Source organism: Drosophila gunungcola, chromosome 3R, assembly GCF_025200985.1.
Source record: "Drosophila gunungcola strain Sukarami chromosome 3R, Dgunungcola_SK_2, whole genome shotgun sequence".
NCBI classification, from domain to species: domain Eukaryota; kingdom Metazoa; phylum Arthropoda; class Insecta; order Diptera; family Drosophilidae; genus Drosophila; species Drosophila gunungcola.
This window is the reverse complement of record NC_069139.1, coordinates 14,979,165-14,994,622: the sequence shown is the minus strand read 5'-3', so window position 1 is coordinate 14,994,622 and position 15,458 is coordinate 14,979,165. Positions and strand designations below refer to the sequence as shown.

General features: G+C 40.5%; 2 protein-coding genes across 20 annotated transcripts; one reads left to right on the top strand and one right to left on the bottom strand.

Moving 5' to 3' along the window:
- The first annotated feature begins 501 nt into the window (after positions 1 to 501).
- On the top strand, positions 502 to 7,489 carry LOC128251670 (calcium uptake protein 3, mitochondrial). 19 transcript variants are annotated; one of them, XR_008267224.1, is made up of 11 exons: positions 502 to 828; positions 3,521 to 3,662; positions 3,719 to 3,829; positions 4,306 to 4,353; positions 4,414 to 4,496; positions 4,609 to 4,674; positions 4,878 to 4,955; positions 5,399 to 5,491; positions 5,596 to 5,998; positions 6,064 to 6,985; positions 7,123 to 7,489. XR_008267224.1 is itself a non-coding variant. In XM_052978755.1 (11 exons), exons 1-11 carry the CDS (start codon positions 577 to 579, stop codon positions 7,204 to 7,206), a joined length of 1,518 nt encoding a protein of 505 aa, XP_052834715.1. In that variant the 5' UTR covers positions 502 to 576; the 3' UTR covers positions 7,207 to 7,489. The 19 variants fall into 19 exon arrangements, 6 of the variants coding, with proteins under 6 accessions (XP_052834715.1, XP_052834713.1, XP_052834716.1 ...); XR_008267223.1 differs by having other exon boundaries at positions 5,593 to 5,998; XM_052978755.1 differs by having other exon boundaries at positions 6,064 to 6,221.
- On the bottom strand, positions 7,465 to 15,173 carry LOC128251669 (serine/threonine-protein kinase/endoribonuclease IRE1). The gene is made up of 7 exons (XM_052978752.1): positions 14,740 to 15,173; positions 14,486 to 14,600; positions 10,917 to 11,360; positions 10,632 to 10,854; positions 9,302 to 10,571; positions 8,972 to 9,136; positions 7,465 to 8,906 (listed from the first exon to the last, which is right to left on the bottom strand). The coding sequence occupies exons 1-7, from the start codon at positions 14,866 to 14,868 to the stop codon at positions 8,028 to 8,030; spliced, it is 3,225 nt and encodes a 1,074-aa protein (XP_052834712.1). The 5' UTR covers positions 14,869 to 15,173; the 3' UTR covers positions 7,465 to 8,027.
- Between the last annotated feature and the right edge of the window lie 285 nt (positions 15,174 to 15,458).

Here is a 15,458-nt window from a genome sequence, read left to right as displayed (position 1 = left end):
AAGAATTATTATATTATAACATAACATTTATTCTTACATTAACATCATTAAATATATTATAAATGTTTTATTTACATTTTCCTCCATTTTTTTGATTACCTCTTTTAGTATTTATCCTTTATTAAAGTTGGGCCATCTATCAATACAAAATTCCTCTTCCTCCCTTTCATTTCGAATGCCCGCCAACTTGCCCGCAGGCAAACGTTTGTTGATCTGGCAACACTCTTATGACTACGTGACTAGAGCTGACGCGTTACGTGTTTGTCTACTATTTTTATATTTATTTTATTTTCGGTTTTTAATAGAATTTGTAAAATATATTTCCGTTATGAACATAAAATAATTAATATACAATTAAATTTTAAACCTAAACTCGTGAATAAAAACCATTTAAATTATTTTCAGTTGAATCGAAAACGTTATAGCTATCGTATAAATCGCACTACAGCCGATATTTAGTATTTTCGATGACACCTAGCAACTCTAATTCCGCATCGCTTACTGACCTTACGTTACACACATCACGTCTTTCTATTTGTCACTAGTTTAGTTTTTCCTCGTTAAAACTCGGACAGAATGGCGAGTGCGGTGGCTAGATTAACGGTTAAAAGTGGCGCTATAATTGCCCAGCGGTCGAGTGTAGGCGTGGCCGTTGGCCGATCGGCCAGATTTGCCAGCAGTACGTCGAATCCCAGTGGAATTCCGGGGAAAAAATCGCGACTCTTGCTGACAATCGTAGGTGGCAGTGCGGTAGCCGCCTTAGCGGCTTTCATTAAACTACGATCCGCGGGAAATCCCGTCAATGCAGTTAGCCTGAAAAGGCGCATGGTAATTGCAAAGTCAAAAGCGATAACAAGTGTGCCAAGATTTTGGTGTGGAAAAGTCAATAATTGGACGAAAAAGACCTGCGCAGCTATTTTTAGCTTGTGGCATTTCTTTCTCTTACGTTACGACGTAAAGTTCTACGAAACGCAACGGAAGTGTTTTCTTATCAGCTGTTTTTGGGCGTTTTGTTTTGCTCCGCTCGTTCGATGCACTATTTTTGTTTTTATTAGCTAATCGGCGTTTAATTAGACTACAAAATTGATTGCAAACCTAATTCATTTTATTACACGGCAAAACAAATAAAGCCCAAAGGAATTAAGCTCAAGGTCGTTATCTCTGATGTAAATTGGTTGTTGTTGTGCGTGTCCAAGTTCAATGAAATAGCAAGAGCCACAAAACTATTTGTCAACCTGTTGACATTGTATTTGGGTCTACGAAAAAAAAAAAAACACAAGAAACATGTTGACGTGAGTGGCAGACTGATAAGCTGTTTTGTTGTGTGATTCAGGGTGTGAAGTTTAAATATTTACATTACGCGTTTCGGAAATGGCTTATCAGAGCTTAGGGCGGAGAATACCCCAAAAACAATAACCGTATTAAACTATTTTGTTATTAAAGTATTGAATATAAATATTGAAAGATTATGAAACTGAATTGTTTTAAAAATTATACCCTAGTAAACCATTAAAAGTATAATTTCATTAGCGTCAGCAAAATAATAGTCCTTTAAAATTTTGATGCAAGTCATCGAAATTTTAAGTAATCGTTAAAATAAGACAAATACTTGAAAACAAAATTTGTTATTGTGTTTGTCAATAGAACCCAAATGTTTTCAGCGAAATTTTTATAAGATCTCTAGAATTCCTCTCCCCAGATTTTAAATCTTCCTCACAAATTTGCATATCTTGTCATCGAAAATATTTAAAACTTCCAAGGCTGTAACCATTTGGAATTAATTCCAGCGCCACACACAGCCACACACCTTGAAAAGTGCCTGATGAAGTGGCAAAGTAGTTAGTACGATACACCCACGCACCTGCAGGCGGCAAATAATACGTAGTGCAGCGGAGATCACTCCCCCGAATGCTGACAGAATGCCAGTTACTGAAAATTTATCTATCAATCGATCTGGTTGCCGATTCGATACACCCACCAATATCCGTGGCAACAATAATGCCCAATGCCAGACGCAGGCGTGGCTTCGGTTTCGGTTGCAATATAAGCCTCAGTTTGGAGCCCGAGTTTTGGCTTTGGCTTTGATTTGGTTATGGTTTTGGTTTTGGCCTGGCCCTGACATGTGTTATGACAACTGCGGCTGCGACTGCGCCTGATGATGATGAATGAGTTTTAATTGTTGCCTATAAATCCAGAGCCTGCAGTCATTTCGGTTCTCCTTGTTCTTGGGACAGGCTTCCAGAACAGTGGTTAAATAATAATTAAATTTAAATAACAATTCTAAATGTTAAAAAAATATTTACAAATCATGGGTATAATTTTCGTATTTACATTTTGAACTAAAGTCTGTTTATTACTTTTTAATGTTTAAAGTCAAATGCTATGTATGATTAAAAACTATGATTTTGAGAAAACCTTCTTAATATATTTTTGAAATTAATTCTATAAACTGTAACACAAATTTTCGTTAACTTTAATCAAACTAAAATCACAGCTAAATAAGTTCAAATGTAAAGTTGATTGATAACTAAGTTGACTAAATTATATTTTTAAGTTTGTGAAATTAGTTAAAACTTTAGTAAGTCAGTTATTTTTCTAACTTCAGTTATGTTTCTGACTTATCATAGCTTTAACTATTTTTACAAATTTGAAATTAGATTGTAACATTCACTTAACCTTAAATTTAAACTTTGCCATTCTGATTTAAAAGAATTTGTATATATTTTGCTTCGAGGATAATTGAACTAATCCATTTCGTATCTGGAACCATACTACTGTATCCTCTGCTGCATTCTGAATGATGTCAGCTTTGGATTTATGAGGAATTGCCCCTGGCCCCCAGTGGTTTCTTGGGGGCGTGGGCGTGGCCGCGAAGTGTTTGCTGCACATGTCTAACATTCAAAGTGGCCTTTGTTCGGATCAGTTTTTTGGGGCCAGGCGGCAGACAGCGTTTTCTGGTGTCCCCAGAGCGAGAGTTATGGCCTGGGAGTTGACTTTGCACCACAAATAAAATACAATTGAGTCATTCGCCCTGTCTACGAGTATGCGGGAAAAATGATTACTTGTTGTGGGTGGCATTAAATGTCAGATTTATGGAGGATCACCGGTCACAACATGTTCTCAAATCAATTTGACACTTTATTTGCCAAACGGCCAACGTGGGAATCCTGTCCGGCGGCTCGTCAAAATCTGAATTTCGAATTAAATGCAGATCATACATGTAATTCCCGATGCATGGGGAGTACGGCAAACCGGATCAAATTAATATTTCTGAGCGCGACTGAGGTGACACCTCTCGGCATTAATCAAAACGTCACCAGATCAAAACCGTCCAGATTGCAATCGCAGCTTTTGTCTCTGGCGGTCCGCCTTTGTGACCAAGCGGCGGAAATTCGGATCGCGACGATCCAATCGTTCGCTGATTTATTTCAATTACATTTCCCACCAAATACGCACATCGGCATATTAAGTTACCATCCATCGATGACCTGATTAATCTCCTCCAATCCTGATCCCACAGCGCGACGATAGCGAGCTGGAGAATGTGAAGCTAACGGCTCGGGAGCGACGCTTCATCAAGTTCGCATCCGTGGAGTTTGACGACCAGCTCTACATGACCCCGCAGGACTTTCTAGACTCCGTTGTGGAACAGGAGCCGCGACGTAAGTGCTTATACAACATTATTAAATGCCTTTTAATAGTATAATTTATCCTTCAGCTCGCTTAAAACGTCGACAGCTCTCCAGCGACGAGGTCGACAAATACAAGGACGGTACTCCCGCTTTGAAAAAGGGCTCAACTCGACTATTTCGCAACCTAAGAGATAAAGGTAATAATGCAAAAAAAAAAACACTTGTAACTTTAAAAGACTTCTTTGAGAGTCTATGCTAGGAATGTTTAACTGAGCTTAAAGAATCTAGTTTGAAGTTCTTATCAAAATGTAAACCTATAATATCATTTTCCATGGGATAGTTAATAGTTCAATGTAAGGAGGCAAACAAAAATAATACTATAGTTACAGGAGAAATACTCGTTTTTCTCGTGGAATCTAGTCAGTTATCATGCGATTTCGAATAAATTAGAATTGTCAAGCAGGGTTGACTTTAACACTGGCCATTTCAATCAATTCAATTAGCAAACAAGATCTGATAAAACCAGCACACTACGTTAATTTATGGACTGCTCCAAGATTACAAACGCCTAAGTATTTGTATTGAAATATATTTTATTTATTATATTATATAATTGATTAAAATCTTTTTACTGACATATATTTAATTGAAGTAAACTAATTTAATTTTTTAGGCATTGTCTCCTATACGGAATATTTGTTTTTGCTCTCCATTTTAACAAGTAAGTTTATCTTATATATATTAAGTTGGTGCTTTATATACAAGCTAACCATTTTTTTAGAGCCAAAATCTGGATTTCGCATTGCCTTTAACATGTTCGACACCGATGGAAATCAGCGGGTGGACAAGGACGAGTTTCTAGTGGTAAATAGGGAATCTTGTTCCCCATCGCATACTCATAGCTCATATGGGTTTCTAAAATTGATTTTATTTACTTATTATTTAATATAATTTTCAAAAAAATGTTTATCATTAGATAATTTCCATTTTGGCCGGCGCTTTAAAAGACACTCAAAATGTCGATCCACAAACCAAGCAAATTGTAAGCATTTCATTTATTAAGTTAAGCTTTAATTTAATGGTATTATTTATGAATAATGAAAACTCATTTGAAATAGCCGGCCCTAGGGCGCTGAAGTAAGCTGCACATCACTTATACTTTATCTTTTAGTTTCTTATTTTTACCTCCTGATTTATGTGTATTTTATTTTATCTGTAACCCCTGAAAAACGATTTCAATCGCAGCTGTCGCGTTTAGTTTCCTACGATGAGCAAAGTCAAATGACGAAACCGATGGCAGTGCCACAAACCAAAAGGGGTCTAGTAAGTGTTAGCCACCAGAGTTCCCCATAAGTATTGGCTTTGCTTCGCGAAAACTCCGCTCAAAACTCGATATATGCTTGGAGCATATGTAGAAGCTAGGCTTAGTTTCGTTGTGTTATTTCGAATTCGTTACCATGTGTTTTGTTCTTTTTACGAAAGATACGTTTTTTTACTTGCTTTGCTTCCAAATGTCTTTATGTTTTTAAAAAGTTTATTTTTTTAGAGTTTCTGTTTCGTTTCTAGCTTATGTTATGTACAATTTTGTTCCTGGCGCTTTTGTTTTGTTTTTACAAAAAAAAAACAGGCCTACACCCTAGAAATGCTCCACCTCTGTGTTGACCCTTACTAAACTACCTAACTTTTCTTCTCTCCAACCTAACCCTAAATCCTGCACAAAAAAAAAACACTATCCTCCCAAAACCGGCATGTACATAAAATCCCAGATGGAGCGCATTTTTAGCGGCGCTTGGAAGGAGAAGCACGGCGAGAAAGAGCCGGAAGAGGAGTCCGAGTCCTCAACGCCCACTCCCCTGGAGGTAAGGTCTTCCCGAGTCCCAAGCATGTGCCTGGTGTGACTAACTAATGGGTATTTCTAGCCAAACAGCTCCTAATCCTTTATGCCTGCAATCTCTTCCAGCAGAACTATGTGAACGATGGCGAGGGACTGCAGCGGCGTCATATGGTGCCCACCACCTTGCAACTGCACTTCTTTGGAAAGCGGGGTACTGGCGTGATCAACTACGACAACTTCTACCGCTTCATGGACAATTTGCAGACGGAGGTCCTCGAACTAGAGTTTCACGAGTTCTCCAAGGGCAACCAAGTCATAAGCGAGCTGGACTTTGCCAAGATCCTGCTGCGGTACACCTATCTGGCCACGGATGAGTATGATGTCTTCCTGGAGCGACTGCTCGAGCGGGTCAAAGATGAGAAGGGCATATCGTTCCATGATTTCCGGGACTTTTGCCATTTCCTAAACAATCTGGATGACTTCACGATCGCCATGCGCATGTACACTCTGGCTGATCGGGCCATTTCGAAAGGTTGGTGGCCTAGAAAATAACAATTTACAATAAATAAATAAATACCATCTTGTGTGCCCTCACAGATGAATTCTCACGCGCTGTGAAGATCTGCACCGGCTACAAGCTCAGTCCCCACTTGATCGACACCGTGTTTGCCATCTTCGATGCGGATGGCGACGGTCTGCTGTCCTACAAGGAGTTCATTGCCATCATGAAAGACCGCCTGCATCGCGGCTTTAAAGTAAGTGGTCGTTTCTTTGATTACAACGAAGCTCTGGACGGCTATGATGAACCCGCGTATCCCATGTTTGTGGCCTGGCAACATCGGGTGTGCCGACACCTGGACTACTTCATTGACAGCGATGCGCTATGGCACTGATTTTTTAGTTTAATTAAAGTTTTTCATTGTTTCGTTTGCCGCTTGTGTCCTAATCTCGCCGACCAGCATTGAATGTGTGTGTTTGTTTAGTTAATTGTCTCGCCTGTAAGCGTTTTATGCTTTAAGCTCAATGTTTTACCTCCTTCACTTATATTTAAGTTCTTAAGATATCAAACCAACTCAATTATATTTATTTTACATATATTAATATTAACTTTATTTTGAATTGGCCATATAACCATTAAACACTGAAACATGCACAGAATTGGTTTTTTATTTGTTGCACCTTTGTTTGTCCTTGAAAAACATTTTACGAAATGCAAAGGACAGACCTTTGAACTTTTTTAATCAATTTTTAGTATCTAGAAACTGCTGTTTATTTTTATCATTTCATTATCATTATCATTATCATTTCCATTTTCATTAAATTGCTTGTCGGAGGTCTGACATTTGTGACTCACTACACGTCTAACAATGAACTGTACGCCGATTATATTGTCCAGGCTAAAAGTCCAAGCACCAGCTGATAAGCAAAGCGTTGTATTTTCTTTATTTAGCAAGATGTTGTAGACCCCGATGAGCGTATAAAGCATTCCATTGAGGTAGTCACGCCAAAAGATGAAGAGGTCAGTGGGCAGCGGAAACCCACTTTCTTTTCTTTCTCTTGCTGCTTTTTACTCACTTTTGTGTCTCCTATTTTATTTTTCCAATCTTGTCCACTCTCCCGTGGTTCAATACTAATCCTAAAACTATCACCTTACAGTCAGTGGCCAAATCGGAGGGCTGGGATGCCTTTAGATACTGTGTGCGCAATGAGATGAAAACCATGATGAAATCGGCCAATTAAAATGGACAACGTAGCTGAAATCGCACCAAACAACGAGCAAACAACGCCAAAGTGAAACAAATTCTAGTTACAACATTTTTCTTCTAAAGAACCAAAATCTCGTGTATAGTAATAGTGATTATGTTTGTTGACCCCTTGAACTTTTAATGAATTTGTTACTGAACTAAGCTCCCATCTCTTATAGCCAAAATTCTAAGAAATTGTTTTATATCGGCAATTACTAAATGCCACCTTGTTACATGTATAGCGCAAATAAAATTGTTTTGTAAAATTTGTATTACATTTTTATTTAGTTTTGATTTTGATTAAGCTTAAGGTTTCATAGAAAATGCAGCTCGTAATCAAGCATAAGTTGTCCGTCAACTAAAACATTCCATTCTCTAACTTTAATACTAAGTGCTTGTTTGGTAAATATTAAAAACTAAAAATATTTCGCTTCACAAAGATCTCCAGAAATCGGAGGAGTGTTGGGATAGGTCACTTAACTTATGCATAAATATACAATTAGTCTAAGTACTATATATAAAACTCGAACTATTTGTCTAGATCAATTTGCACTTGGGCATTAAACAAAAAATTATAAATTATCACAGTTAAATTGCGTGCATTCGACAGACGACACACGTTACATTATTCTTACTATGGTATACAAAATAGTTACTCGTCATCTCGTTATCGTTGAATATTTTAGCTAAGAACTGAAATGGGAATCGTTTTGGAATAGTTGCATATACACAAATTGCACAATTAAATAATAATAATTAAATTAATAAATGAACAAAACTAGATCTTATCTATGCTGATCATTAGGGATCGTTGCCCTAATCTTGCGTTGAAGGCGGCAGCGTCCAGCTTACGAACTTCTCCTTTTCCTGCATGTCCTTGTGGCCACCGTTGTAATTGCGATTGTTTCCCGGCTTTGGGTAGCGCCGGAACTTAAAGTTGGCGAACACATCTCGCTTGCCATCGGGCTCCAGTGGTTGTCCATCCAGCTCCAAATTGCGCTGCAGCCCGACTCCGGCAATAGGCAGCTCATCGCTGGGCTTGCGGAAGTTGTAAAGCCCTTTCCTCTGCTTCAACTGCTGAGCCTGACTGCTAGCAGGCGGGGGCGTCCTCTTTGGACTCCCTATTTTGGGCAGCGGCTTGGGATCCCGCATCAGCATGGGGAACAAGGCATCGTCCGCATCGAAGTACCACGGACGGGAAAAGTGATAGCCGGCACTGTAGTACGGCTTGAAGATCGGCTCGTTTGAGCAAATACTGAACGCGTGGTAGGCGTGAGAGATGAGCTGCGGAAAGCGGTCCACCCAGTAGTTGGTGAACTCGTGCGGAATGCATCCCAGCATCTCCTGGGCGGCTGGCGTCAGCTCGTGATAATGATGCTTCTTGTTGCGCAGTGCACGAAGCAAATCTCTCACACTGGCGCCCATGTAACCGCGATACTTCCTCAAATCGTCTGTGATCATCGGGTCCAGATGCACATTCCAATCTTCGAGTACCACAATGCGCCCGTTCTTCTCCAGCGATTTGAGTGGCTCGGCATGGAATTGCAACTTCTCCACACGATCACTGACGTCCTGTAGGAACGAGAGCATTTTGGGCTCATCCCAGAACAGCGGATGGTTGCCAATACAGCGTGCCGGAGGGCGCGATTGTGGATCCTTGTGTATCATGTCAGATATTAACTGCTCAGCAAGTATCTTTATAAGAACAGGGACAAGTATTTAATACATATAAGTATAGCCTAATAGTTTTTATCACTTACAATTCGACTAATCTCGCTGTCATCTTCTGTACGCAGCTTGGCTAAATTGAACTCATGCGAGAGTATGTTGGCCTGGCGCTTTAGATTATCGCCAAAGGCATGGTGACCTCCACTCAGGACATAATAGTAGACACAACCAAGTGAGAAGACATCCACCGCAGTTGTCTGTAAATAAAATAGAGATTTTGGTTAAAGAAAAATTCTGCTAATAATATGAGATAAAACAAATTAAACTAGTTTGATAATAAATGAACGTAATGCTTATGATCCTCAAATTATTTATAACAAGAAGGTGTGAGAACCTTATTATTATCAAAGAACACATCTTACCGTCCGCTGGGACCGCATCATTTCCGGGGCTATCCATCCATCGGTACCAGTTACACCCGAGCGGCGTGAGAAACTGGTCTTGCCAAAATTGAGCTTCTTGCACAGTCCAAAATCGGAGATCATTACCCGGACTTTGCCCTTAGCATCTGGTAGTGATATCAAAACATTCTGCGGCTTGATGTCGCGATGCACAATGTCCAGGGAGTGAAGATGGCTCAATCCGGCGGAAGCCTGGCTCAGCACCTGCCAAACGTCAATGTGACTCTGAAGCTCCAGCGAGCGATCTCCTTCGGTATAATCCTGTAGAGTGGCCGCGCACAGTTCGACGGCTATGTAGCGGAACTGGCGATCCTGTTCAGTGCAGAAGTACCGCACCACATTCTCATGTGCATCCGATTCCCGAAGAAGGGCCACCTCGCGATCTGCGAATGTGAAGCATTCGGGCAGCAGCCGCTTGACGGCTACGAAACGCTCCTCGAAGGTGCCCTTGAAGACGAAGGTTCCCTCGCAGCCCTTGCCCAACACCTCGTTTGTGCTGAAGCTGATCTTGCCCACACGCACCTGTCCGTTACCCAAATCCACCAGGTCCTCGGCACTCGCGTTGCTTCCGTTGCTGCCGGTGCTGCCGTTGGAACCATTCTGAGCTATAGCAGAGGTTTTGGAACCGTTCTCGCTCTGCTTTTGCAACTCCCGCATGGTGCTGCAGGTGTACCAGAACAAGGCAATCATGCCCAGAACTATGACAATCAGAATCTGATGCACCTTTCCGCTCGGATGCTCCATAAACCACTCGTTAATAAATGCCTGCACCTTGTTGCTGTTCTGCAGGATGATTGTCTTGGTCCGATTGATAGTGTTTCCATTTGCTCGCTGATCAATGCCAATCTCCACCAGTTCCGGATCCGTTTGCACACCAATGTCGGCGGCATTCTTTTCGTTGTTCGCCAGCAGGCCGTAGCCATCGTTGTAATTGTGTATGGTGGCCAGACTCTGAACCACCTTGCCGCTTGATGGCGTGGGTGACAACTGCAAATTGCCATTTCCCTCATTGGGCATGTTGTAGTGCCCCAGCATTATGCCTGGATGCTCTTGCAGCACATCGTTTATGTAAATGGTGCGGGGATCGGTCTCCTGGTTGCTGTTCGTATCGCCCGCAGGTCCATCGAGTAGTTTTATTGGTGGCGCCGTGGAAATTCGTGGGGTATTCTTGTCAACCAGCGAGGGAAGGGCATAAAGCCCCTTTTGGTGCTCGCCCACGTACAGCGATTGACTGGCAAATAAAGTGAATCTTTAGTATATGAACAAAGAACACAGAAGACTTTTTGCTTACAATAGCTTAACGGTGTTCACATTTCCAGTTTTAGACTCCTCTAGAATGGCCTGGTAGGCCTCATCGGAGACTGTGGTGAATGGTACGCTGAGTAGACCATCTGGTCCCAAGAGAAAAGCGGCTACTACTGGACTGCTAAGATCCCGCTGCCACAGAAATTTACCCTGCTTACGATCCAGGGTCACTATTTGTCCATTACTGGTGGTGGTCAGGTGAATGTATTCTGCAAAAATGGATCAAGTATCACTCACAGTGTATTTTAATTTTATTGCATTCCACACTTACCATATTCCTTTGCCAGTTCTGGTGGGGCACTCACAGCGTTGTAGTCGTAGAATGTGATATTCCAGGGCTTGGCATTCTTGTTCTTGGCCAGACTGTCAAACATCATGACCGTGTACTGGGTCCGACCCAGATAGATGGCCCGCGAAGTAGCCCAGCCAATCTGCTCGCCCTCCTTGCTATCCACGCTGGCATCTCCGAAACCCATGACCTTTTCCCGCCTGCCTGTCTTGGGATCCACCATATACCATGTGTCGCTTTTCTTTCCAGAGTACAGGATTCCATCGGAGGAGCGGCAGGGAGCATTGGCTACCAGTTGTGGAATGGTGTACGGTAGCTTTTTAAGGCTGCCCATCTGGCCCAGCTGGTAAATGCTGCCGTCCCGCGGATCGGGCAGAAAGTGTGGAACCTGCACATTCTCCTGAGGTTCCGCTACTATGGGGGGATCTGAAACAGAACATATATTTTTAAAACAATCTAAATAATAAACAAAGAATATCACACATAATATAATATAATATACAATTTTAAAATAAAAAACTTATTTGTATGGACCTATACTAAATGTTACAAATGCAAACTGACTTTATATAAATTGTAAATCTAAGGTTTTGCTCACTGCAGCGAATCAATTAAACAGCTTTCGTTTGCGGTTACAAGTTACTTATAAAATACCTACATAATAAGTCATATAATCCTGCTCTAAAAACATTCTTAAGCCGGACTCCAAATGTATTCAAACTATAAAAATGTATATTATTTCAAAAAACAGATTACATTTTAGTACTTGGTATTATGATTCATAAAAGAGGAACAATTCATGCTGTTGATTAATAAAGCCAAGATTGGAATAAATGAATTTCTATGAAGATTTACTTAAGCTAATACCCAGAATTATTATTATCAATTTAAATTTTAAATCAAAAATTTGACCACCGTGTGGAACATGAAAAATATTATTTCTACAATAACTTATAAAAAGATGCCAGCCAATTAAAAAATGTGTTTTAATGTTCTTTCTATAATTCAAAATTATGAAAAATATTAAATAGATATGCCGTTTTTAAAAAATGTTAAACTTTAATCTATCAAATCGAACAATTTTCACTCTCATTTTAGTACATTATTCTAGCTGTGCCGGGTGTATTTATATATACCATTAAATTACTTGATATTGTTCAAAATAACATGGAGCACTAAAGTAAAGGAAATGTAATAAATTATAGCCAGAACATGTTCTCGATAACGCTTATCTTGATGTACTTATAATAAGGGAATTAAAGTGTAATCTACAATAGCCCCTTTCAAAATTAAACCACACATTTTCTGTCGCACATAAAAAACATCAGTATTTTCCAAAAAAAGGCCGAATAAATTAAACGGCTTTTGGCGCGAGAGACAAAGTCAAGCCAAACAACAGTTGAGTAAATAAGAAATAGACCAGGGAGTGTCGTGGCTGATCATTTCCAAATCGTTTACGCCAGCCGCGTTGGCAATTTTCATTATCGCCAACAACTCGCTTAGGGCAACAGCGCTAAATTCTGTCTTTGGCGAATGCAAGTGCATGCTAATGAAGAAATAATTTAAACAAAATTAAAGTGTTGCCAAGCGCATTCGTAAGTCCCTTCGCCGACAAAAACCGAATAATGAAAGCAAACAAATGGGGTTAGTACCCATCCTTATCAGTAATTAGCTACAACCCCAAACACATGGCTGAGTACAAAACTCCGGCATTAGTCGAGTGTTGCCACAATTTCTGGGCAGGTCATTTAACTCGCCACGGCACTTTCATTAGCATAGGCATTCTAATTGGCTAGCGGTAGTCGTAGACAAAACCAGATTCCGTCTTCTGATGAGGTAATAGAACGAAGCCCATATCGAAACACTGATCTGCCGTGTTGTGCCCGGCGAAACGGTGTAATTACGGCGAATCAAAAAGAAATTATTGGCTTGAATAACTCACAAAAATATATGGAAACCGCAGGTCAGATGCTGTCCACATGTTTATCGCCGTGAATTTTTCAATCATTTGCAGTTCTACGAAGTCAGACGACAAGCAGCCAGCATGAAATTTCTAATAATACAAGTCGACATACATATGTGTGTATTGCAGCTATCACACAAAATAATCTTTCCGGGGCGTGGGTTTTTTGTTTCAAAAAAAATTTAGAAAAACATGTGGAGGGCGTATTGTCCGCTGAATAATTAGCCATAACTTCGATTTCATTTTAGAATAAGGACGGATAGTTTTTCAAGCATTTCTTATCAAGAAGTAAAGAGTTTATAGTGGAAAAACAATCACAAACCCAGTGGGAGCTATTAATAGCGAGAGCCCAAACGAACTGGGACCAAGTTAATCAAAAACGCCCGATGGAATTGAATAAATCGAACTGGGAATGCTCTCTATTTGGTTTGATAAAAAGCATTTTCGAAATTAATTCCATGGGTTATATAATTGAGTAAACATCATTATTATAGTAACCTACAAATGCATCGATCTAAACGAAAGCTTTATCAACCACTTTAATCTGCTGTTGCTGTTCCCCGTGTTTGCCCATCATGACTCATGTGAATATGGAGCTAACGAATTCCACGCGAATCTTAGGGGTTAATACGAAACAGCCCAATGACTGCTAGATTAACGTGTGTTGTTGCCATCGAAAATCAATACGTCACGCTGATAAATCGTAGGAATATTCAATGAACCGCAAGGAAATTGGCTCAAAGTCCCAACCACCCACTATGGGAAGGGTATGGGCATACAGCAACTGGTGACATGGACTAGCTGGCAACTTAATTGGAGGAATTTTGTGCTGCCGAGAACGGTTGTCGAGATTGCGTATATACGTGCGACTCTTATCAGGCCACAGCCACAACACACAATACAAAACACACCGCGGCGAGAGTGAAATAATAGAGCACCAATAGCGGGAGGAAGATCTTTCCTAGGCTATTACATCTGTGCGTTGCGAATCTTGCGATGAGCTCATCGAGCGCATGTCTGTGCAACGCATTTTGCACTTCAAATGGCGAGTGCAACAGACTGAGGAGGTGATAATATCTAAGGCAGGGGAGGATGAGGTACAGAAAATTTGTGTAGGCTTAGCTTCTTAACTACGCAAATACAGTGGAGAGTTCCCTAACAGTATATTTAAATCTAAGTTGATATTTTTGCTTAACGTTTGACTAGGTAATAAATCATCTTTTGTTATCAAGTACCTACTTTATTTTGATTTTTGAGATATTTTCATCCGGAAATCCTTACTAATCTTACTTACGATTTGTATGGTTTCCCTTGATAGTTTAATTGTATTGCCATTGACTTGGACTTGGAATTAACCTAATTATGATTTTATAATGAAGTCATATTTTACGAGTAAAATCTATTTATTTCTTGGTCAAAAAATGGTTATCTGGAAACCCTTCTTTCAAATTTCATAGTTTTTCCGAAAACTTCTAGTTGAGAAATAAAGGACCCTCAGAAGTCAACATATGTTCCTAATCCCACGCTTAGGGCCGTAAAATATGGGTGCCATGCAAGTCTATAAGTGTAAAGTGGCCGGCGTAATTACCATCTGCTATCGTCCAGCGTATTTCGCTGGTCACCGGATCGATGGCCGTCAGTCCGCCGCCCAAAGTGGAGAACACCATCAGCGCCTCCTCGTCACGGGCGAGGTCCGTGCAGTCCTGCGGGGGGAAATGGGAACACTTATGACCAACATATTGAGGGAAAGTGATGAAATATTAATTGACGGGCCCAATATTAACCCTTAGTGGGTCATGCCGTCTAATGCCGCACTCTGCTGCCCCCAACCGCCCCACTTACCGCCTTTTCATCCTCGTCGCTGCTCACGACTTCTGCAGAGTCGGCCTGTTTTGCTTTGACTATAGCTGATGCAATAGGCCCGCTGGCCAGCAAAAATAACACGCAACAAACCACAACGCAGAATCTCATTTTGCAAAACACTTTGCTTCAACAGCCGGTCGGGGGGTAGGGGGTAAAGAAAGAGCGAGCGAGAGGGAACTAATATCTGCGACTTCCGATCCGTTTTCAGTTTGCACTTGCAGTCACTTTTGGTTTGTTGTTTCTGGCATATTATCGCCTCTTTAATTGCTTTTCAATCTTTAAACACTGTTGCAGCTTTGGGTAATTTCACATTTTCTTAGCACTCGCGTTCAGTATTTTCCAATTACGTTCGCCATTGTTGAGAATTCGAGTGAGTGAGAGACAAGAGCGGGCGGATAGTTGGAGGTGGAAGATTATTGATATCAACATCGATGTCATCGATGTTTTCAAAACATCGGCTTATCGATGTTTGGCGGGGCAACATCTCAGCTCTGCTTTCCCTCTGCAGCAGCGCTGCCTATGTTGGGAACATACATGTCAGCGATGTTTTTGAAAAATTTGGTCTTGTCTAACAAGTCTTGGACATTTTAAAACTGAAAATAGTTGCAGCATTATAAATTAAAACCATCCGTATAAAAAAAAGTAACCTTTAATTCTTAAAAGCCAAACAATTATTTGTTCAAGAGATACAAAATTAG

Excerpts from the sequence above, each read along its gene's own strand:
- LOC128251669 (XM_052978752.1), bottom strand. The coding sequence starts at position 14,868 with ATGAGATTCTGCGTTGTGGTTTGTTGCGTGTTATTTTTGCTGGCCAGC. Across the intron at positions 11,361-14,485 it reads ACGCTGGACGATAGCAGATG|ATCCCCCCATAGTAGCGGAA; the intron begins GTAATTACGCCG and ends GTTCTGTTTCAG. Across the intron at positions 9,137-9,301 it reads TGATGCGGTCCCAGCGGACG|ACAACTGCGGTGGATGTCTT; the intron begins GTAAGATGTGTT and ends TTTTATTTACAG.
- LOC128251670 (XM_052978753.1), top strand. The coding sequence starts at position 577 with ATGGCGAGTGCGGTGGCTAGATTAACGGTTAAAAGTGGCGCTATAATT. Across the intron at positions 3,830-4,305 it reads TCGCAACCTAAGAGATAAAG|GCATTGTCTCCTATACGGAA; the intron begins GTAATAATGCAA and ends TTAATTTTTTAG. Across the intron at positions 5,492-5,592 it reads CAACGCCCACTCCCCTGGAG|CAGAACTATGTGAACGATGG; the intron begins GTAAGGTCTTCC and ends AATCTCTTCCAG.